The sequence below is a fragment of the Gymnodraco acuticeps genome, unplaced genomic scaffold, assembly GCF_902827175.1.
Source record: "Gymnodraco acuticeps unplaced genomic scaffold, fGymAcu1.1, whole genome shotgun sequence".
NCBI classification, from domain to species: domain Eukaryota; kingdom Metazoa; phylum Chordata; class Actinopteri; order Perciformes; family Bathydraconidae; genus Gymnodraco; species Gymnodraco acuticeps.
In genome coordinates, this window is record NW_022990178.1 from 199,136 (window position 1) to 223,794 (window position 24,659).

Sequence of the window (24,659 nt, forward strand, 5' to 3'; positions counted from 1 at the left end):
TTTTATCACCTTGCATTACTTTTAGAAAATAAAATAGTTTTCTATCTGAGTTTTACATTTTTGTTTCACTTTTATGTATGCACCACAGCACCAAATCAAATTCCTCGTAGCCTATGTGTCAACCTAACAGGTCATAAACCTGTTTCTGATTCTGATTCTGATAAAACATTTACAAAAATAAACGTTCCTTTCCTTTAATACTCGAGGCAAACTTTCCTCTAAGTGAAAGTTTTAAACATCAGGCAGGTGAAGCACACAGAGACTGGTGTTCTTCATTGTTCAGTGCAATGCTATTCTCCAATGATGCAGTGCATTGACCCTGAAGTTGGACAGAGAATAAAGGGCTTAAGAATGATATCCCATTGGACGGTGAGGGAAAATGGGCGGGGCCAGTGGGAGAGGGGGAGGAGCCTCTGAGGACACCACGGCTGCTCGGCTCTTTCTCTCTGTTCGCTCTTTGCTCTCCTGCAGGCTGCGTGGCTTCCCGACAACAAAACCTCAACTTTAAACAGTGTTTTCTTCTTTTTTAATGCATATTTAATCCCGAAACTCGCACCGCAGACACATGGATCAACCATTCCCCGACACTTCAGGAAATTATGCAGTTTTAAACCCGGAATGTGTCTAAATTAACTTCAAACAACTCAACAACGGAACAAGTCAACATACCCGGATCAACCGTGCTCAGTGCGCCTATCAAGGTAAGAGAGATTTAAAAATAAGTATCGGTTCCTGCTTATTTCCAGAGGTGGAAGTGCTTAGATATTGTACTTGAATTAGTAGTAGATAAGTATTCCAGATTGTAGAAATACTTTGTTACAGTAAAAGTCCTGCAATCAAGATGTTACTTAAGTAAAAATACAAAAATATTGGCATCAAAATATACTTAAAGTATCAAAAGTAATCATTCTGCAGATTGGTCCATTTCAGAATAATAATATGATATGTTTTATAATGATTGATCATTAAAGTGTTCTCAAAGCTGGTAAAGGTGCAGCTAGTTTGAATGGCTTTGTATACTGCAGGGTAGCTTGTGGATTTACTCCAGGTGGAAGTCTGATTTAACACTTGGTTATATTTCACATAATTCATCCAGATCTGTAAAGTTACTAAATGTAGTGGAGTACAGGTACACCATTTAACTCTGAATTGTGGTGGAGTAGAAGTACAAGGCAGCATAACCTTTAAATACTATTAAACTTGTACTTCAGTTGAGTAAATGTACTTGGTTACTTCCCTCCTCTGCTTGTTCTACATTTATCAAACTTCCGAAATGTGAGCCTGTGTGAGTCTCGGTGGTGAAGCGGCTCCTGTGATGTTAGCAGGCTGACTGGAGGAGAGCATGCGGACCGCAGTCTCACATTTACTGCACACATACGATTGGATTTCACGCTGAGTCCCTCCACGGAAGTCCTCAGTCTCCCTTTCAGTGGGATTGAATAGCCGACTTAAATTTATCTGGTGGGAAACAATGGAGGCTTTAAAGCGGAAGATATTTATTTGGTCGGCTTCAAGTTGTGGACAGTCATTATTAGCCCATACTGTGCATTATACACTGGTTACATGGTTATATTGGTGTACAATCCTATTTATATTTAGCATGAAGATAACTAGCGATGCAATCATAATGGCCATCAATCGCAAAGTAGATTTTCATGCAAACATTTATCAAATGGATATAATCTGCTTTTTTCTGTCAAAAAGTACCTTACAATATCGAAAGCAATATTGATGATATTTGATTTTCTCAATATCACTTAGCCCTCGTTTCAGCCCTAAAGCCAACTATATTGACTATCATTGAATTTAATTCCTTTATTGTCACTGTCACAGGTACAACAACATTTAAAAATAATTGTAGTAGCAATTTTGATAATACAGATGACTTGATATCAAAGATGACATTGTATACATATTGTGTGAAAGAACTTCAAGTTAACCCCACAATATTGCCATAATATAGTTATCAAGGTGTTTAGAAATGTTATGAAATGTAATTTTCTCTATATCGTCTAGCTGTAATTTCAGCCTTAACGTTAAATACATATTAAATTCGGCATCACCATCCTCCCACTTAATGAAGAACGGCTGCAGGCCTGTCTAACCACTGCGCTTGAGATCAAAAGATTGATTGGTCTTTTTCATCTGTTGCACTGTGGTTACATAATTCCATCCCGAAGGAGCTGGACTGGAGGTGTCACATCGTATATGAGCCTGAACGCTTTGACACCTTCTTGTATTCGAGCCAGCCGAGGAACAGCTCAGGCTGCAGGGAGCGATCGACTCTCTGCGCCACGACGTGACTCACTGCCATGAAATGTTTATAGGGGTGGAACGATGTGATGTAGGGCAACACACCCAAGGTGTTGTTACTTTGCCTGGCACTTCACACCACAGAAGGAAAGTAGAATTAATTAAAAAGCCAGTTGAGAATTCAGATTTAGAAGTGGACACATGCAGGTTTCTGAAGTTAGCCTTGTAGTTGATTTGGAAGTGTACACATGCAGGTTGTGTGTGGGAGTGCTCCTTATCTGATCTCCTTCATGTCTGAAGGCTGAAGTTTATATCCGTTGTTACCTAAGCCTACTGATATGAGCGCTTTTATTCCTGAACAACCCATTCATCAGCTGTGTATAATCATAAGAAGGGAGGAGTGTTTATAGCGGCGTTCACATCAAAAGGACCTGATAAGATCTCTTCCTCCTGTCCATTTGTCATAAACGGTCGGTTCAAACAAATACAAAGGTGCGGCTGTTTTTTAAAACATGTTCTTATATAAGTTGTCACCCTCTGTTCCTCCTCTAGGTCCAAGTCAAGATGTCTGTCAGTAATCATGAAAACAGGAAGTCTCGCTCTAGTTCCGGCTCCATGAATATCCACCTCTTCCACAAAACATCCCACGCCGACAGCCTGTTGACTCAGCTCAACCTGCTGCGCAAACGAAAAGTCTTCACAGATGTTATCCTGAAAGCGGGGAACAAATCCTTCCCCTGCCACCGGGCCGTCCTCGCCTCCTGCAGCCGATACTTCGAGGCGATGTTCAGCGGCGGGCTCAGAGAAAGTCGCGACGCCGAGGTCGACTTCCACGACTCCCTCCACCCAGAGGTGCTGGAGCTCCTGCTCGACTACGCCTACTCCGCTCGGATCCTCATCAACGAGGAAAACGCCGAGTCGCTCCTGGAGGCCGGCGACATGCTTCAGTTTCACGACATCCGGGACGCAGCGTCTGAGTTTCTGGAGAAGAACCTGGATCAGTCGAACTGTTTTGGGATGATGCTGCTGTCGGACGCGCACCAATGCATGAGACTTTACGAGCTGTCGTGGAGGATGTGCCTGGCGAACTTTGCTACACTTTTCAAAACAGAGGACTTTCTCAGCCTGCCCAGAGACAAAGTCCAGGAGCTGATCTTGAGCGAGGAGCTGGAGGTGGAGGATGAGTGCCTGGTGTACGAGGCTGTAATCGACTGGGTCAAAGCGGACATGGAGCACCGGCACAGTGAACTTCCCGAACTGCTGCGATGCGTCCGCTTGGCTTTGCTCCCCGAGACGTATCTGCTGAAGAACGTGGCCTCGGAGGAGCTGGTGATGTGCCATAAAGTGGGTCGGGAGATCGTGGAAGATGCTGTACGGTGCAAAATGAGGATCCTGCAGAACGATGGTATTGTGACGGGGTTCTGCGCCCGGCCGAGGAAGGTGAGCCAGGCCCTGCTGCTGCTGGGAGGACAGACGTTCATGTGTGATAAAGTCTACATGATCGACAACAAGACGAAGGAGATCACGCCCAAAACAGACATCCCCAGCCCCAGGAAGGAATGTAGCGCCTGTGCTATTGGATGCAAGGTAAATATATGATCTATACTTCAATTGTGTGCATTTGAATATCATTTTTTATAGAATGTGGCTCTGAATATGTCTGAAATGTTTCCTGTGATAGGTCATTTCATATCGGTTCTATATGAAATAATAGCCTGTTTTGTATACAGACTTGACAAATGACCAATTTAATGAAAGAATGTAGTGTAAGATTTGATTAATTGTGTTTGACTGATCCCAATTTAGGATATTGTTTGAGCTTAAAATAAAATAAAAATGAACATAATTGCAAATTTGAATGAATATTTGCCAGTTTGAATGACTAGAATACATCTTATTTCCTCTCTCTTTGTCTCAGGTTTATGTTACTGGAGGACGTGGCTCTGAGAACGGGGCCTCCAAAGACGTCTGGGTCTACGACACGTTACACGACGAGTGGTCCAAAGCCTCCCCGATGCTTGTAGCCAGATTCGGACACGGGTCGGCGGAGCTCGACCACATGCTGTACGTCGTCGGAGGACACACTTCTCTCGCAGGATCTTTCCCCGCATCTCCATCTGTGTCTCTGAAGCAGGTGGAGCAGTACGACCCTCAAACCAACAAATGGACGCTGGTGGCTCCGCTCCGAGAAGGGGTGAGCAACGCTGCCGTCGTTGGTGCCAAAAACAAACTCTTTGCTTTTGGGGGAACCAGTGTGAACAGGGACAAATACCCCAAGGTCCAGTGCTTCGACCCCTGCGAGAACCGATGGACCGTGCCCGCTTCCTGCCCACAATTGTGGCGCTACACTGCTGCAGCCGTGGTGGGAAATCACGTGGTGGTGATCGGAGGCGACACTGAGTTCTCCGCCAGTTCTGCTTACCGGTTCAACAGCGAGACGTTCCAGTGGACGAAGTTCGGAGACGTCACGGCCAAACGGATCAGCTGCCATGCGGTGGCGTCAGGAAACAGACTATATGTGGTCGGGGGGTACTTTGGGGCTCAGAGGTGTAAAACTCTAGACTGTTACGACCCCTCTTCAGACTCTTGGGACAGTGTGACCAGCGTGCCCTACTCCCTCATTCCCACCGCCTTCGTCAGCACGTGGAAGTACCTTCCAGCATAGAGACAAACTGACTCTGAAGTTTCTACAGACTTGGTGAGTAGTTGTTTCTTCCTTAAACTGACACAAAATGTCAATTATATGTGCTTTTGATATTAGTGTGGGAAAAATGTCATTTTTTTTTTATCAACATCATGATTTGAGACTACATACCATGTTAGATTTTGGATATCATAATTAGATGAGTTGAGATTCAACTTTATTGTCATTGAACTGGGACAACAAAATACATTTAGCATCTAACCAGAACAGCAATAGAAGCAGTAAAGTGCGGTGTAATGAATTAGTATAAAATAAAAATATAAATAGGGTAGGGAAAAGCAAAAGTGTATATAGAGTATTTATTATAATAAAATCTGAATCAGAATACCTTTATTAGTCCCACAGGGGGGAACTTTGCATCGTTACAGCAGGAAAGAGCCACAGACAGCTTAATGTTACATATGTTCAAAAAAAGTACTAAGTTATGATATAATGAAAAAAAAGAAAATACTTTTCAAAATACAAATCCTGTAACAGTTCTTAGGATTTAGCAGCCAGGTATATATTACACAGTTATTAATGACATATGTATATAATGCACATATTGCACATAGTTTGATGGTATTTAACAGCAGCAAGTTACACAATTTACAAAATGCAAAAAACACACCTTGTAACGGTTCTAAGGATTTTGCAGTCAGGTATAAATTACCTGTATAATAAAAGTGGTGGTTCTTCCTGGTTGTAAAGGCTGCATTACAGAGTATTGATGCAATTTTCTGAATGTACTATACTTGTAGCTGTTCTATTAATTGCCTTAACCCACTTAGACCTGATATATTCATTACTATTATCCATCAACATTTTCATGGTTTAAGCATTTTGCCAACGGTTCAATGGCTAACCTTCAATATCAATATCAAGGTATTTGGTCAAAAATATTCTTCATATCATTCAGCTCTAATTTGTACAGTCGGATGCAATAGGAACTCCTTTTATGGTAACTACTATCTTCAGATAACTTTCACACCATGGTTACTTCACTAGAGGAGTCGGTTTGAACCGGACGAGGCCGGTTTAAAACCCCTGACTGTTTTCAGCGTTGCTCGTGGTTACAGTTACACATTACCTCGCTGCTGCTGCGTCTGCCGGGTGTTGGATAAACACGGTGCAGTGCTGCTTTAGAGAGCAGGAGGAATGTCAGCGGTGCTGGTAATTACAGAGCGAGACCTACAACACAGAGCTCTGTCACTGAGGGGAGCAAGGTGGAGATTCAGGGGTCAGATCTGGGCTTAAAGTGGGCCGGGTCGGGGTTAAAGAGGCAAGGCCGGAGCCCAGGTGTCAACTGAATGCCTTTTTTAGACGAGTCAGAACCTCAAAACAGTCGTAAGTTGTAAAAGGTGTTGTGACACAGTGTGTTTAACATATGGAGGGTTTGGAGTCAAAGTAGGCTTAGGGTTAGCTTTAGATAAGAGTAGAAAGAAACACTTTTATCAGCTTATAACCTTGGGGTCTGAAAAGTGAAGCCAATGCCCACAACTTTAATTCTTTGTATTTTCAAGTAGGGAAAATAAATCAGATTGTGTAGAGGTCTGAGAAAATGATCCTATTATTAGCCTTTGTTTGTCTTAGACACAATCGGCTACTTTGGAGTTTTAAAAGTTAAGTGAAACTGCTTTAAAGTAGTAGTAGGGGAAGAGAAGTCTGATTGTATAGAAACTATGAATAAAGTAACTGTATATCTTACTTGAGAAACCTTTTTTCTGATTATTTTCTGGTCTAAATCACATGTTTCAAGTCTTCTTCAATACAGTAGGATGTTAGTTTTGTACATTATAGTCCCTTTAAGTGTAACATTTACAAAAAAGCAATGGTAGGTTTAGGTCTGAGCAATGTAATGATTGACAGGTAGCTACTGCAGTGTGGTCCAGTCAGGATGAGCCCCATGTTTCTTAACTTCAACCCTTTTGAGGTGTATTTTTTTTAGTTAATGAAAGTATTATTTATTTTTTGTGTCAATTTGCCAAGTCTTTCTTTCTGGTTCCAAAAACCAAGATGGCACTGGTCCAAATGCAAAACCGTAGCTACAAAACCGTCCTTCTTATAATAAGTATATGCTGATACACTACTTACTTCAACATGATTAACCCCCCCCCCCCCCCCCCACAAAAGTCAACTGATTTAATACAAGTAATAAATAATGCATTACCCACACAACACCTTTCTCAAAGTGCTTTGAAGGACAAAAACAAAGTACCATATGTGCTGACAGTCACAATCTGTTCTGCTCAAAGTAAAGTCTGAAAAGTTTCTTATAAGCAGGGCAGGTTGTTGGGATTCAAAAGGAAGGACACATCTCAAGGGTATGAAAATATGATAAGAGTTAGATGTAACATATAGGTGAATAATTGCTCGGCCTGAAGCAATGACAGCTGGCCGTTTTCACAGATTCATGTGTGATGAGAGATGATACATCTTTCCTGAGGTGTTTTCAGGGTTTTTTTGCACAAGGAGAGGATTGAGGGGGTAGTAGATGAAACAAGGAGAGGATTGAGGGGATAGTAGATGACACAAGGAGAGGATTGAGGGGGTGGTGGATGAAACAAGGAGAGGATTGAGGGGGTAGTAGATGAAACAAGGTGAGGATTGAGGGGATGGTAGATGACACAAGTTGAGGACTGAGGGAGTAGTAGATGAAACAAGGAGAGGATTGAGGGGATAGTAGATGAAACAAGGTGAGGATTGAGGGGGTGGTGGATGACACAAGGTGAGGACTGAGGGGATAGTAGATTAAACAAGGAGAGGATTGAGGGGATGGTAGATGACACAAGGAGAGGATTGAGGGGGTGGTGGATGAAACAAGGAGAGGATTGAGGGGTTAGTAGATGACACAAGGAGAGGATTGAGGGGGTGGTGGATGACACAAGGTGAGGACTGAGGGGATAGTAGATGAAACAAGGAGAGGATTGAGGGGGTAGTAGATGAAACAAGGTGAGGATTGAGGGGATGGTAGATGACACAAGTTGAGGACTGAGGGAGTAGTAGATGAAACAAGGAGAGGATTGAGGGGATAGTAGATGAAACAAGGAGAGGATTGAGGGAGTAGTAGATGAAACAAGGAGATGATTGAGGGAGTAGTAGATGAAACAAGGAGAGGATTGAGGTGATAGTAGATGAAACAAGGAGAGGATTGAGGGGATGGTAGATGACACAAGTTGAGGATTGAGGGGATAGTAGATGAAACAAGGAGAAGATTGAGGGAGTAGTAGATGAAACAAGGAGATGATTGAGGGAGTAGTAGATGAAACAAGGAGAGGATTGAGGGAGTAGTAGATGAAACAAGGAGAGGATTGAGGGAATAGTAGATGAAACAAGGAGAGGATTGAGGGGGTAGTAGATGACACAAGTTGAGGACTGAGGGAGTAGTAGATGAAACAAGGAGAGGATTGAGGGAGTAGTAGATGAAACAAGGAGAGGATTGAGGGAGTAGTAGATGAAACAAGGAGAGGATTGAGGGGATGGTAGATGACACAAGTTGAGGACTGAGGGAGTAGTAGATGAAACAAGGAGAGGATTGAGGGAGTAGTAGATGAAACAAGGAGAGGATTGAGGGGGTAGTAGATGAAACAAGGTGAGGATTGAGGGGATGGTAGATGACACAAGTTGAGGACTGAGGGAGTAGTAGATGAAACAAGGAGAGGATTGAGGGGATAGTAGATGAAACAAGGAGAAGATTGAGGGAGTAGTAGATGAAACAAGGAGATGATTGAGGGAGTAGTAGATGAAACAAGGAGAGGATTGAGGTGATAGTAGATGAAACAAGGAGAGGATTGAGGGGATGGTAGATGACACAAGTTGAGGACTGAGGGAGTAGTAGATGAAACAAGGAGAGGATTGAGGGAGTAGTAGATGAAACAAGGAGAGGATTGAGGGGGTAGTAGATGAAACAAGGAGAGGATTGAGGGGGTAGTAGATGAAACAAGGAGAGGATTGAGGGGGTAGATGAAACAAGGAGAGGATTGAGGGGGTAGTAGATGAAACAAGGAGAGGATTGAGGGGGTAGTAGATGAAACAAGGAGAGGATGTACAGTGATGTTTTGACTGGGTTTTGAATATGCTCGATGATGGAATAGCTAGTTTTCAGTTTCGAGACATGAGGCCTGTCCTGATCATATTTTAAAACGTAATGAAAACAGTTCATTGCTGCAGTGGGCCTTGTTTTTAAAAATCCCAGACTTTGGAGCCTCTTTTTACTGTTGGTTTAGTGGTTTCATCATTTATTGGAGGTTTTACTACGCTGACTTCATTCGCTGAGCCGTGTCGGTCCTAATTATTATTTTGTTATATAAATGCAATGGTGTAATGCAGCCTATTGCAATAAAGCTTCAAGCTGTCATCAAGTATAACACACGCCCGCTCTTAAAGCATTACCTCAACTATGAGACGTTTACATTTCTTTGTTGTTTTTGTTGCTGAGAGTTGGCTAAATAGTTTAATACCACTTTAATACAGCTAGGCTACAGCTAGTTAGCTTAGCACAAAGACTGGAAACAGCTAGCCTGGCTCTGTTCGAAGGAAACAAAATGTTTAAGTCTTCATGTTATGCTAATCTACGCTAAGCTAGATTAACCAGCTTCAGGCTCCAGTTTCATATTTACTTTCACTTTATCATCAAACACTAGCCACATCTTTGTTTCAACAACTTTGGCCAGAGATCAGAGTGAATGCAACTCATATATAATATACGTGTACTAATATATAATACACGATATATGACTGGTACAAAAAGTCTTTCTAGCTTTGCCAAGAAAGAAATTCCATCATAGTCCCTGAAGAAGATTTCTGAAGTAAACAGCGTGCATAGTGTTGCAGATATCTCATGTGACTGCAGTTTCAATAACTCATTCTCGTCTGTCGTGCAAAACAACTTCTTTCTCTGTCCGGGAAACAAAAAGTCTGAACATGCAGATCTTCGAGCCGAAGCAAGTGAGAGGCAGAGAGCTGATGTGTGTCTGCAGAAAACAGCTGGATGTGATACAGCTTAGCATTTTGAGGCTGCTGCCATGGACCACTAGTCTTTTTGTTTTGGCCAGGATTGGAGACAGACAGGCTGGCTATGAAAGATCAAGGCGCCCCATCCTTAAGAACTCTTGGAGTTAGCATCCCGCTGCCGGCTGCCTCTCTGTTTAATTACAGCAGGCGCGGAGAAAAAGCTCAGATTTCCAGCTTGTTATGAACCCTGACGCTGGGAGACTCTCAAACCGGACACACAGGGCTGGAGAGGAGACATGACAGGAGTGTAGTGACACACAGCAGGACACACACACACACACACATATGGAGAGAGGGAAGTTGAGAGCGAGTAAGACCAGGAGCTATATTTTGCACCGTTTGGCAGCCGACACTAACGCCGACTAAAAATACTTTCCTCCCGAGGTTGTCAACTTTCAGCTGGGGTCAGAGAGAAAGATAAGTGTGTGTGTGTGTGTGTGCTCAAGTGTGTGTATGCATGTTCCTTTCACGTTTACAATGTTCCAGAAAACCAGCGGTCAGCTGTTCAAGCATTCACTGGTAGTATTGTGAGTTTTTACGCAGCTGTGAAACCACTCATTTTCCACTCGTACTACTTTCTCACACACACACACACATTTCGAGCATTGCCTATCCTTTCTAATTTGGGAAGAATGAAGGTGTGGCCTGCGTTCCCATTAGGAAAGATTTGTTAGTGTCTCCTGTGGTCGGGGGCCCTTCAGTTTGCGGGGTCTCTACGGGATTACCAGCCTCTTTGTCACCAACTACTGCACTTTGTGGCCCTGTGTATTTTCACCAGATGTTTAGAACCACAGACTCCAGCGCCAAACCAGAAGCCTCTGTTGATGGAAAACTATTTGTAAATGTTAAAGCATTATGGTCGGTATTTGTTATGGTCGTGGCCGGAGTGGAAAATAACTTTTTAGGTTAAAAAAACAAAGATGATAAATCAGTTTTATTGTTATATTTTGACTATTGCCTGTACCGAATCTACAAGTAAAAATCTGAGGCCAATTCCTGGATTTTAAGGACAGAATATATTGACCGCGCATTCACATTTACATACAGAGAGCACTGCATTTACTTCCATGTTGTGCTACAGTCCTGCTAAAGATACAATATTTGCATCTCCAAAAATGAAATGTAATATTGTACAGAAAACTGTTAATCCATCTTCAACTTGACTTGCTTTCTCTTTCAAAATGGGCTACATTCCTGCTAATTCTGTTAGCAGAGCAGACATTCAATGTCAATGATCACAATTTGTTTTTGAAATGTTTAAAAACAATTACAGTTGAATGTGGCGTTTACGAAGTTGCTTGGATTTTGACGATGAAATGTCACCCTTACGCCAGCGTCCACACGGCGGCGTGCGTTGAAGCTTGCCGGTGGGCGTGTCTGAAACTCGACCAACAACCAATCACATGAATCTCCCGCCCCGGACACACAAGCATGCGGTTTGATTGGCTAGAGCTTGTACTGGCATATGATTCGATTGGCTGACGCTTCCGCCGAAGCTTCAAAAGTTGAACATTGCTACGCGACCACAATGCAGTTCGGCAAAGCGTGACGTCACCCCTCTTCACTGTATGTGCTGTAAGTTACCGCAGCTATATGGTGCTGGATAATCATGAAGAATCCCCATTTAAAATGCTTAAAAAGTGTTTAGGATTGACTCTAGAAAAGGTGTAGGAACCCTGAATTTCTCAATCCACCATACTCATGTAATATCGGAGGCCAAAATTGGGTTTATAAATATATAGTTCTGCAGACCTGAATACAAAATAGGCTTTAATTGCATCACGGTTTGTTCAGTGTGTGTTATGGAGACGGTAAGCAGAGTGTCATGGTGTAATCTACTCAGTAGTACCAGACTACAGCCAGACAGGAAGTAACTAGATTTCCTGCTCCAAATGTCAGGACAATATTCTCCTCTTAACCACTGAACTATACTGACCCCTGAGAGGACTGTTTCTACACTTTGTTATCTCACCCCTCCATCCCTCCTCATCACCTCCCTATAAATCACAGACGGGAGCATTATTCTCTTTTAACTGCAGCTCTTATGAGGTGGGCATGGCTCTGTTTGTGATGGGGTACACCTGGAGAGGTCAGGGGCCAGAGAGGGGTCCTATCCCCCCCCCCCACCCTCCACACACAGCTGCTGTAAAATGGAAAAGGTCACACTGGGATCAGGGAGGAGGAGAGCAGGGGCCCCCCTCACTCAATACTAATGTTTTATTAATGCCTCGCTGTGAGGGCCACCAGGAACACACGCTGAATGAGGCTTTTATTGTGGCATCTGTGTACAACAACCACCTCCTCCTCACACACACACACACACGGTCGGTCAGCACGTGCACACACACTTCGTCTTCAGTCCCCTGAGTAATCAATCTGCCACATTACAGCCCTCGGCACGGCTGCTTAAATTTGCATAAACGTAATGGATGTTTTATTGGTCTTTCCTCCACGCTGCGAGTTACAGAAAGGAAAAGGGAAGAAGACGCTTAAAACGGACGCATAATCACCCAGACTGATTCGATTACGGTATTTAAAAAAGCGGCGAGCTGTCGTACAGTTACAGGGACTCTCAGCAGAGAGCCAGCTGGGATGACTGTGTGTCTGCCTGGTAATTAATCACAATTACGTAATATTTCCACGTCTCAAGTTGTCCTGAAGCGGCGTGATTTCAGTCCCAGAGACGCTCTTCATTTTAAGGACACTTCAAGACGTTAAAGACCTTGTGTGAGGATCCTCGTGTGTTCGAGTCCTTCCTCTTCAGTTCCTGGACACAAAGAAAACTCATGTAAATGAAGTGGCTGTGATTCATGCGTTAGTCAATACTCTGCTACTCTTTGTGGTCATTAGTAAACACGGCACAGGCCTCGTTGGACACTAGGGAGTCGGGACACATAAAGACAGAGGACTCGGCTTTGGTGTGGTGCATCGTGGGTAATTGGGCCTCTTGAAGATGCAGATTGGGTCGAAAGATCATTCAACCTAAAAGACTAAATGTACATGAAGGAAATGCTTACGGATAATTAGGTAGTTGGATGCACATTTCAGGATCTACTCCAGGTTACAGAGGTTGTGTGGGGAATGATGGCTCGTTAGATGTTAGAGGTTATTTGAGAAGTTATATCGACTAATTGCAATAATGTAAACACACAAAGGTAAAACCAAGGCGAAGAGTAACAACAATTCATGCTATACCGAGACATTTTTATTATGTATCTAAAGTTAAAGTTATGCAAATAATACAAATGTTGATTGTTGCATAAATAGGAAATGGTCAGCTTTGGCTCGCTGCCTAATTATTAGCTTACGAAATAGCAAGGTGTATCTTGTGTCATATTCAACAAATAATAATGCTCTACATTTGGCCTCTTCCGTAGAAAACAAACCCTTTTTAGATATCGACTTTTGTAAGTTAGGAATCGATTCTTGTATGGACCCATTTCTCCCCCTCACCCCAATAATACAGGTGTTGTTTAATAACTGCGACTTGGTGAGGTCCTTTTTAAATCATAGTCAATATTTAGATGTAGTCCTTATTGTCAACCTCCATGTCCCATGTGTAGGAGAAGGAGAAGTGATGAGAGCAGACAGAGGGAGGGCTGTTAAACCTCAGAGTGCCTCATCCAATCATCTTCATATCAGCAGCCCATCTGTTGGTGTGCAAGAGGACTCCCTCACAGCTTCACACACACACACACACACACACACACACACACACACACACACACACACACACACACACACACTAGGGCTGCTCGATTATGGCAAAAAATCATAATCTCGATTATTTGGGTCAATAATTGTAATTGCGATTATCAAATGCGATTAACATCCATTTATTGGAGAAAAAAAACGTGAACAGTATGTTTTTAACAGTTGATTACCCTGAACTTTAAGTAGAATTAAACTGAAAAACCCAAAAAAAAAAAATTATTATTTTAAAAAAAAATAATAATAATTTTTTTTAAATCGTTTTATTTCGATTACGTTGTTTTCGTAATCGTTGCAAGCCATAATCGTAATCGCGATTAAAATACGATTAATTGAGCAGCCCTAACACTCACACACACGCACACACACACGGGGGGATCGGAGGGCTCTGTGTGTTTACAGTCATTAACCTCCTGTTGTTCTGCAGACGTCTCACTCCCTTGTTGGCAGAGGAGTCAGGTTTGTGAAGGTCGGTGAGGTTTTGGTGCAGTGAGAGTTTGGAAACTAAGTTTGGATGCATGTCAGGATGTCCCCGCTCAGCGTTGAGTGTGAACGAGCCTGACAGGAGAGGACTGGAGGGAGGAGGGGAGAGGACAGGAGAGGACGGGAGAGGAGAGGAGGGGAGAGGACAGGAGGGGAGAGGACAGGAGGGGACAGGAGAGGACAGAAGAGGACAGGAGAGGACAGGAGAGGACAGGAGGGGAGAGGACAGGTGAGGACAGGAGGGGACAGGAGAGGACAGGTGATAAGGAGAGAGAGGAGCTCACTGTGCTGACAGCAGGAGGCTGGGTGTGTCCTAAGGGGGGACGGGGAGGGTCTTCTTCATGAATATTCGGATGATGACAGACACATAACCTTTGTGGGTCAGAGTGTATCTCTACGGAGTACAAGGCAACCTTTTATTCCTTTCTGGGCTTTTATGGCCAGGAGGTACAATAAACTATTGTTTTTCAAGCATTTTGGACTATTTTGCTTCTATTCAAGTCTCCTTTCAAACTAGTGGAACGAAAAAAGAAAAGAAATATCCATCATGTGATTATTTTTCTCACTTCTATTTGCGTCTGTAGAAGAATGTTCCAATAAATATCTTAAGAAGCTGCTTTCCTAAACTGATTGATGGACTAATGCAAAGAATATAAAATCTTCTTGTAATTTGGAATTTTGAACCTGGCTTTATCCAATTTTCAGTATCATTCAGTAATCATTTATAATTAGGACAAGTTTCATGAGATAATGCACAACATTATATACAATTCAAGACATTTTGTATTAAACTAAGGAATATACTGTTTTTACAGTTTCCTTCCTAACGAATTTAAATCCAAGAAACAGTGTTTTTCAACTGTTGAGTATTATTTGTAATCCAATAAGCACCTATCTGACATGTTTGGCTTTAGTCGGGATCAAGCTGGTGACTTGTAAAGCACCCTCTCCTTGCTGTAGACAGAGGTCTAAATATAAAACTGGATATTTTTGATCCTAGTATTTAAGATTCAGAGAGTCTTCATCTTGTGCTCTTGAGAGAGATTAGAGCAGCAGAACAGAAGAGGAGCATGCTGAGACGAATGCACATGTACACACAGAGAGAGAAGCAATGGAAACTTCCATCAGGCTTGCAGACACATGTGTTGCAGTTTGAAATAAATAAGTGCTGCTGCGGCTTCACTTTGATCAGAGGGTGAGCAGAGTGTCTCGCAGCACATGTTGGTTCCAGGGCTGAGTCACAAACTGGAGTACTTTCTTTGGCACCAAAACGCAACGTTTCTGCAACACAGAGGATCATAAAACTGTCAAGTCCTGACAGGGTGTCCGCAGGGTCTTAAAAAGTATTACAAGTTGATGAATCAATTTAGCGAAAATGAAGGCTATTAAAAAGTATGAAACGGCATTTTCCAAGGTGTTACATTTTGTAGCTTGTTTTCAATAAGTATATAAATGGTCCAAAGAGGTTGTATTCTACAGTCTGCCTGAATGTAATCATGGCGTAGGTGTGTAGTGTGATTCTGTGTAGTTTATTTATGGCATCCCGTTGGGTTTGACGTCATCTGAACAGGACATCGCACGCTCACTGCTTGATAGCGCGAAGGTCCGTTTACGCCGGTTGTTAAACAACATCGTTATGGGGAAATGCAAGTCTGCGTCCAAATGGTTGGAAGATAAGGAGGAAGGACAATCAATACTGTATATAGTCAATGTGAGGTAAAGTGTGTCGCCAAGGTAACCGGTTAGAACTCCAAGTGGAGATGAGGTCTTAAAATGTATGGAAAGGGTCTTAAAAAAGGTCTTGAAAGGAATTACCTTTGACTTCAGGATTCCTGCTTAGACCCTGGTGAGGCTAGATTTGTAATCTTGTTTATGCTATTGTGTGAGCACCAGGTTCAACTTTAGACACCAGTTCTGGTTCATTTACCAGTGAGAAGTGTTGCCTCTTGTGTTAAATTAAAGGGATTCCTCACAGGTTGCCAAGCAATCTCACAGTAAGGATAATGCACCAGGAAGCTACCGTTCAGAGCCAAGGAGTAGACCAGTACAGACACAAGAAATAAAAACCACAGCTTGTCCTATTTACACTTACTATCAATCTGAAACAGCTAAACGCAGAGTTCCTCTTACTCGACAGGTGTTGACTTTGGTCTGTTTGGACTATCTATCTATCTGTTGTTGGATCCCAATTTTCCACATTTCTATCATTCAATTCATTGATTCAAACCATGACCACCACAGTGTTTCATTCAGATGTCCTGGCATGGTAAACATGAGATAAAAGTAAGTTTCTCCTAATTGTCAGCACTTTGTGAAGTATTCCCCCCCTCTCCATTTTCAGTATGACTAATAGGAACGTTGCTGCTGGCCTGTTGGGTTTAAAGAGGATAGTAAGATGGTATTTCCCATCTTTGCTTAGAAATCAAACAGACCAGACCCAAATATGCACTGGTTATGCAGTTCAGTTGTTGATGGGGTTAAACGAAGCAGATATATGTCGATTAGATCAGAAAGGTGCTTAAAGGATTTGTTTTGTTGCCTTCAGACCAGGGGGTCAAACTCAATTTCATCACGGGCCACATTAGCATTATGGTTGCACTCAAAGGGCCGGTTGTAACTTTAAGACTATATAGATATTTAATATATATAAAATAATGTTATTGCCTCTGCATTGGGTTGTTATCGGATAGGGTAATAACTTCATAATTAACTACGTCTGAAAGCAGAAGTCTAGGGCAAATAATTGCAAGTCTCTTCAGTGAGGATGTCACAAAATGTTTTTAAAAGAAAAGCCAAATACTGAAGAAAAAAAGTCACAAAATATAAGTGAAATTTTGGAGAGAAAAAGTCAAATTCTGAGGAAAAAAAGTCTAATTTTAGATGCATTGTGGGACATGTAGTTTATGGGCAACGTGCTTGTAACCGTATAATAAACATATTATATTCTTTCAGAGCTGTTGTGGGCCACATAAAATGAAGTCACGGGCCGGATTTGGCCCCCGGGCCTTGAGTTTGACACCCCTGCTTTAGACAAACTAACTCTCTTCATTACATTCCCAGTCTTTGAGCTAAGCTAGGCTAAGCTAACCGGCTGCTAGCTGAAGCTTTAACTGAGAAATATGCCAATGATATCCATCTTATGTAACTATTACTTTAAAATATTGTATTTTTAAAGTAAGGTATTGAAATGTAGGCTCTGTTTTTGGTATTGGTAAAAAAACGTACCGAGCCCTTAAGTGGATTTTTCCCAGTTGTCTTTCGCGTTTTTTGTTGTCTATTAAGTCCATTTTAGCATTTAGGTTCATTACAAGATACTTAGAGTTGGCTTAGCATCTACAGAGTAATACTTTTTGACAGTTTAAATATTTAAACTGCAGCCAGTCTGCTCCAGGCGATGTGTTCTGGGTTGCAGAGCGTACGGATCAGTCGGGGCTTCAGAGGCTTTGTCAGCCGGGGAAATGAGAACTCATTAAGTTATCCAAACAAGCCCTCCGCAGATCCTGTAACTGTCAGCTGGGATAAAGAGCACACAGATAACCTTCATCTGAACTGGCAGGCCTGAGATATCATCAGGAATATGCAAATCAGAGGTTTAATGTCTCTCCAAACCATCCTAAACATCCAGTGGAACATTCCTTTATAACAACAGGGGAGGGACATTAAATACCTTATTATCTGAGGGTGGAGATGAGAGATCTCTAAAGAACGTTTGTAGAAGGGCTGGGCAACTTGAACAAATGAAATATTATATTTCTGATCAGATACCATGATATATTAGCATATTGGTGCGTTCACTAAATACTAACACAATTTGTTTTCTTTTATGTGGTTAAAATGACTTAATGCTAATAATAAAATAGCTTAAACCTGTTGGGACAGTTCACAAAATGACTTTGCTTCACTTTAAAGGGACTCCATTATGATTTTTAGTGTTATGGTTTGTGTGCATGTAAATGGTCTGCTAAGGCTAAAATCTCAAAGTTTCAAAGGAGTTTCTCTAGCACACCCTTTGAGGAGCCTGGGACTTTCCAAACTGTATCTATTGTGCATATGACAATAAAGCACTTAGATGTTGGAATGTGTAAATTGAATTATAACAAAGCCTCTTACGGTGCGAGTTATATCCTCGTACAGCAGATGGTTCTGGAGCAGCGGGGGGTCCGCTCCAGATATTTATTACCCCGCGACATAAATGGCCTGAGCAGCTTAATCCCACATGCCGGGGGGGGGGGGGGCTTTGGTTAAATAACGCCCCATCCCCAAGCATTATTAACGCTATGTGGGTAAGCCTGATAAAATGGCATGGTGATAAGCTGACGTGAAGCTCGGAGAACCGAAGTCTCAGCATTCCTGCGCGCTCCCTGAGAAAGTCATGTGATGGTGGTGCAGGGTTCACAGGATGGACATTAACCAGCCTCTATCTCTCTCTCTCCCTCTCTCTCCCCCCCCCCCCCCACAGGTCGGTGTCTGGTATGCAGCCATGTGAGGAAGAGTTTGTGTATCCCCGCTGAGGCTCCATCCAGCCTGATTTACAATATCTTCAGAGACAAGAAGTCTGCGGCCTCCCTCCACCTGATCTGTTTACTCGGACTCCTTGTGTAACTTTCCCATGTAGCCCGAGCTGGACTCGTTGCCATGTGCACGGCAGGGACATCGCAGTCTCAATATAACATGTGAAGCAGAGAGAGCAGGGATGTGTGGTTCTTCTGGAAGCAGGTTCCATTCTCTGCTTCATTTTCCACTGCAATGACATCTCAGTGTGTTGGGGGAATCAGCTGATTGTTGTGATGCCACCATCTTCAAATGGACGCTCACTGAATCCTTAAAGTGCAAATCAACGACTAAACGTCTGCTTAAAGCAAATAAAATAAAAATGTAAATAATGGTAGCTTTGCCTTAAAAAAGGTCAGATTCGTGCTGAATGCTAAAATGATCATGATGAAAGACCTGTCTCCACATAGTGCTTTTTTATGAGCGACAACATCTTTGTGTACGTGTTTCCAATAACTAGAAAGTGCATTCTGTTTCCCACGACCGCCTCAAGAGAAAGCGCTGCACCTAGCGTCCTTTTCTGAGCAGGCTGGCATTTTTTTGCCGACGCTACTATCGCTTAAGTTATATATCCGAAATATTTTGCATTTACCAAATATTGCACTTACTGCGATTTTGAATGATACCTGCCAGCTCATTGGGAAAAGAGAGGCAACACAAAACCAGATTGACTTGGTCCCCAACGAGCTGGGGCGTAACATAAATGGGTTTTTTAATTCATTTCAATTCATTTTGCAACCCTACCGGAGATGGTGGCAAAAAGAAAAACATTAGCTACCATCAACCAGCAACTTCTGCTAATGGAAAACAAACGAAAAGTGAGTTGTATAGAATCGTACCATGCAGGGAAAATGCTTCAATGTGAGCTCTGGGCTTCAAATCTTCTAACTTTCTAACGCCTCCTGAGATGAATCTGCTACTGCTCATCTGCATAAATCCACATGTGCATCATCCTGCCGTCAGATGTCCACTTCTCCAGACTCTGGAAGGACTTCTGTGTCACTTTGACATGTTGTTTGACATCAGACTAAACAGACGTCAGCTGGAGCTTTGTTGTGGTCTCTCTCTCTGAGCGTTTCCTCAGGTGTAATTTAATGAAACGCTGAATTAGACCTTTGGCGTGTGGTCTAGTGCGTTGGTGTTAGGGTCAGGGGAGCACAGGTTCAAACCCCACTGCAGTCAGCATGTCGTCGTGAGACAAAGTGCTCCTGTGGGGATTGTCCACAGTATGTATGTAAGTCGCTTTGGATAAAAGCGTCTAACAAGTGACATGTGATGTAATGGGGGAAGCAGAGAGGATTTGGGGAAGCGTATGATTTCGTGCACAGAAACAAACCTCCTGTCTGTATTTTTAGCCGTTGGACTCGGGCTTCCCTCAATTTTGGTAAAGCTAAATTTGTATCTTTCCTCCTCGAACTGAAAATACACGCTCGCTAAAGAGAGAATGAGGCGGGGGGAAAAGATGCTTTTCTGTTTCAAGATGTTATTTCTAACTATGATTTTGGCTACTGTGTGTCTCAGGGTGTGTATAGTTGTGCCTGTTTTTGTTAAAGGAAGGTTTTCTGTCCTCTTCTTGTGTGAATGTACTTTTTGCGATAAACACTTTACTTATTACGGACTGAACTCTTACATTGTTCTTACATTTAAAGCTTAAACGTTGCCAAAACCTGAATATCTAACCTTCGTTTCATTCTGGATTTAAGTAACAAGTAGTGTCCAAAGTATAGGGAATACTTTTTTAGCTATGATATTATTTCCTGTGTGTATAGTTGTACATATTTGCTCTGTAATGAACTTGTAGAAGCCTTTGATTTGCACATTTTGTACAAAGAAGTTTCTTAACGGTCTTAATTTTATATCTTTGTCTTAACCCAGCTTGGGTAGTGTGAATAATCAAAGCATTTTTGTAGCAAATTCTCAACAATCTCCATTTTCTTCTGTGTGTAAATATCAAATACACTGATATATTAAGCTATTACTGATACACCATTTGTTACTTCCTGTTCTACAGCCCATAACTCGTCAATAAATATCTTGTTGAAAACATATTTTCCGCAGTTTGGCCTCTATTTCTTTCCCAGGGAATGAGTGGAATTCAGCGGCTGTGTCATTAAGCAGCCGTGTAATCACAGGTTCCCAACGTGCCTGGAATAGTTTCCAAACGCAGGTTAAAGGAGTGGTTCGGTATTTACCGGAAACACCCGTCTCCTTGCTGCTGTCTGTGAGAAGATCCAGAGGGATGAACAGTCCACGCTCCGTCTTTATTATCCTCTACTTATCATAGAGATATCACATCCTGGTTATTTGGTATGTGTAGAGCAAGAAGAAGTACTCAGATGTTGTACTTAATTAGAAATGAATACCACAGAGGTAAAGGTAACACATTCATATCTTTACCTAAGTATATAGCATCAAATATTAGCATAAACATATACTCTGCATGTGCAACATATGGCTGATTTCAGAACAATGTATTATATATTGTAATATAAGGATTTTTACATACATTGGTTTACCACGTTATTGTTTAAGATATAGGTTTGGGCTCATTTCTATTCTACAAATATTTATACTACATAGTATTTGTGAAATGTCCCCAAGGAGTAACTTGTGTTCAATCTAAACATGTGGTGGAATAAGACCAAACGGAAACAGAGACATGGGCAATTTTCTGATGTCTGTTGCTTCATGGACAAATAAAATACAATTTGACAAGACAAACGAAAAGAACGACATTTACACGAGTGTTAACTATATAATATCAAAACATTGCAATGCAGCACTTGAGTTACTCTCCACCACTGTTCATGTAAGATGTCACTGCTGCTCAGAGGTATTCAGGTGCTGCTTCCTCTCCAGCCGACACTTCAATCTCATTGTTGCTGGAAGAGACTGAAAAATATTGATTGACCTTGGGAACAGTAGCTAACTAAAGGGCACACAATGTCTCTCAACAGATGGATGCTTAAGTTAAATGTAAACATGACAGGGTGGTGCAGGCAGGGCGTATTTATTCCATATCCTTGATATCAGACGGCAGCTGCCTACACTAGTTGGCTCTTTGATTGCACTTGTTAGATTTATGGTCAAACTAGTTTGGCACTCTGCTTTCTAGTTGAATAAAACATTATACTAGTCACTCTTTTTCGGCAGCTAGTGGCACTTTTGTCCGACTAGTTACCACATAAGCCTTACTAGTGACGCCAGGAGCAGCACTAGCACCAAAGTCCCAATTTGTACGTTTTTTGATGAACTAGTGTATGGGAGACGGTGCATTGGGGTGTAGGGCAGATGCAGCGTTGGGTGGAGGGAGGGTTGTGTGGTTGGCTCGTCTGCAGGCCTGGCAGGGAGGAGACGCTCAGAGGAATTCACCCTCTCTCTGAACGGGCTGCTGCAGGATCAGGAGATGTTCGTGACGTCTGAGATATCGAGCCGCTGCAACAACCACATGATGAGCTACTGGGATACTTTACCTTTCAAGTCTTCCTCTTTTATTACGAAGTTAAAGATTACCTTGCAACAGATGATTTAACCCCAAGAGAAGAAAATGACCCATGGCGACCTAAACCTAGCTTCTGTTCCCTATTAGCAGGTGAAATACCAACATTTTTTGTGAATTTTATCACTGGAAAAAAGCCTGCAATAATCATTGAAATTAGAGTTTTTACTGTCAAACAGCTCCTTTCAAAGTTCCCCTTTCAATGGTAGTGTAATAATATTGTAATATGATTTATAACATGATTCTGTCGACACTTAAACCTGTGGTTTTTCAGAGCATCATCAATCTTTCCTCGTCCTTCCTCACCACTCTCCATTTCCTCCTGTCGCTCTGCATGCAGGAGACGAGACGAGTTACCTTGAGGAAGACGGATGTGTGTGTGTGTGTGTGTGTGTGTGTGTGTGTGTGTGTGTGTGTGTGTGTGTGTGTGTGTGTGTGTGTGTGTGTGTGTGTGTGTGTGTGTGTGTGTGTGTGTGTGTGTGAGGCAGTGAGAGTGAAATGAAACGCTGCAGAGAGATGCTCTCGGAGGGAAACATCAAACCAAATGTTTTGCAAGTTGTTTGCAAGTCGAGCTCAGAGAGATTTGAATATCAAATCCTCTGATACGTGGATCTGTGATCGTCCTAAATATTTAAAGCAGCAGTGAAATGCTCTAGATGTCAACAAACTGGATAAACAGGAAACATTACGCTGAAAAGGCTCCGACTTAATATTCTGAAATGCTATAAATGGCATGATTTGTGTTGAACAAACAGTGGCGTCTCATAATGCAGTGCCTTTGTAGAAACCTTACAAAGGCAGCAGGAACTTCAAAGCTGTGGTAATTGGATGTAAACATGAAGCGGCTCTTCTGCAGCCAGGACATCATGTAAGCTGCTATTGAGGGATTGAGTGAAGCGTGGGGACATAATGCACCATCATCATTTAGGAGATGATTTTTCAAAGTTAAGAACATTTAAGAATTGGATTTAAAACAAACAAAAAGTGGGAGGAAAAGGAGAGAGAAACAAACACAAACTGAAACTTTTTATATTTAAAGGTCACCTATTATACTGTTTCTCATCAATATATCACAGGTCTCAGATATATACAAACCTGTCTCTGATTGGCTGAAACACCAAACAGATCATTGCAGCATTACCCATAATCCCCTCTGTTTCAGCCCTGTTTCCAAAGTGCTGATTCTCTGTCTGTTACTTTAGATGAAAATAAGGAGCCCCTCCCCACGCCCCTCTGAGAGAGATTTGGTTACAAAGAACTCAATGGTGCTCTAGGAGGAGATTCAGGTGATAAGGGGGGGGGGGGGTTACCTTGGTTGCTGATTGGCTAATGGTTACACAAGACAAAACATCGTTATGACATCATAAAGTGGCCAAAATCTGATCAGCTCATTTTTAGACATGTTTTTATAGAAATGGATCAAAAAGAGAGAGAGTCTCTTTCCACAGAGGGGACACATGTTGATGTAGAAGAGACATGAAGAAGAGGGGACACATGTTGATGTAGAAGAGACATGGAGAAGAGGGGACACATGTTGATGTAGAAGAGACATGGAGAAGAGGGGACACATGTTGATGTAGAAGAGACATGAAGAAGAGGGGACACATGTTGATGTAGAAGAGACATGGAGAAGAGGGGACACATGTTGATGTAGAAGAGACATGGAGAAGAGGGGACACATGTTGATGTAGAAGAGACATGAAGAAGAGGGGACACATGTTGATGTAGAAGAGACATGAAGAAGAGGGGACACATGTTGATGTAGAAGAGACATGGAGAAGAGGGGACACATGTTGTGTAGAAGAGACATGGAGAAGAGGGGACACATGTTGATGTAGAAGAGACATGAAGAAGAGGGGACACATGTTGATGTAGAAGAGACATGAAGAAGAGGGGACACATGTTGATGTAGAAGAGACATGAAGAAGAGGGGACACATGTTGATATAGAAGAGACATGAGGAAGAGGGGACACATGTTGATGTAGAAGAGACATGAAGAAGAGGGGACACATGTTGATGTAGAAGAGACTTGAAGAAGAGGGGACACATGTTGATGTAGAAGAGACATGAAGAAGAGGGGACACATGTTGATGTAGAAGAGACATGAGGAAGAGGGGACACATGTTGATGTAGAAGAGACATGAAGAAGAGGGGACACATGTTGATGTAGAAGAGACTTGAAGAAGAGGGGACACATGTTGATGTAGAAGAGACATGAGGAAGAGGGGACACATGTTGATGTAGAAGAGACATGAAGAAGAGGGGACACATGTTGATGTAGAAGAGACTTGAAGAAGAGGGGACACATGTTGATGAAGAAGAGACATGAAGAAGAGGGGACACATGTTGATGTAGAAGAGACATGAAGAAGAGGGGACACATGTTGATGTAGAAGAGACATGAAGAAGAGGGGACACATGTTGATGAAGAAGAGACTTGAAGAAGAGGGGACACATGTTGATGTA

The 24,659-nt window shown here is 42.3% G+C and overlaps 1 protein-coding gene across 1 annotated transcript; it reads left to right on the top strand.

Moving 5' to 3' along the window:
* The first annotated feature begins 459 nt into the window (after positions 1-459).
* On the top strand, positions 460-20,742 carry enc3 (ectodermal-neural cortex 3). The gene is made up of 4 exons (XM_034217786.1): positions 460-701; positions 2,806-3,840; positions 4,172-4,951; positions 18,603-20,742. Exons 2-3 carry the CDS (start codon positions 2,818-2,820, stop codon positions 4,916-4,918), a joined length of 1,770 nt encoding a protein of 589 aa, XP_034073677.1. The 5' UTR covers positions 460-701; positions 2,806-2,817; the 3' UTR covers positions 4,919-4,951; positions 18,603-20,742.
* The last annotated feature ends 3,917 nt before the right edge of the window (positions 20,743-24,659 follow it).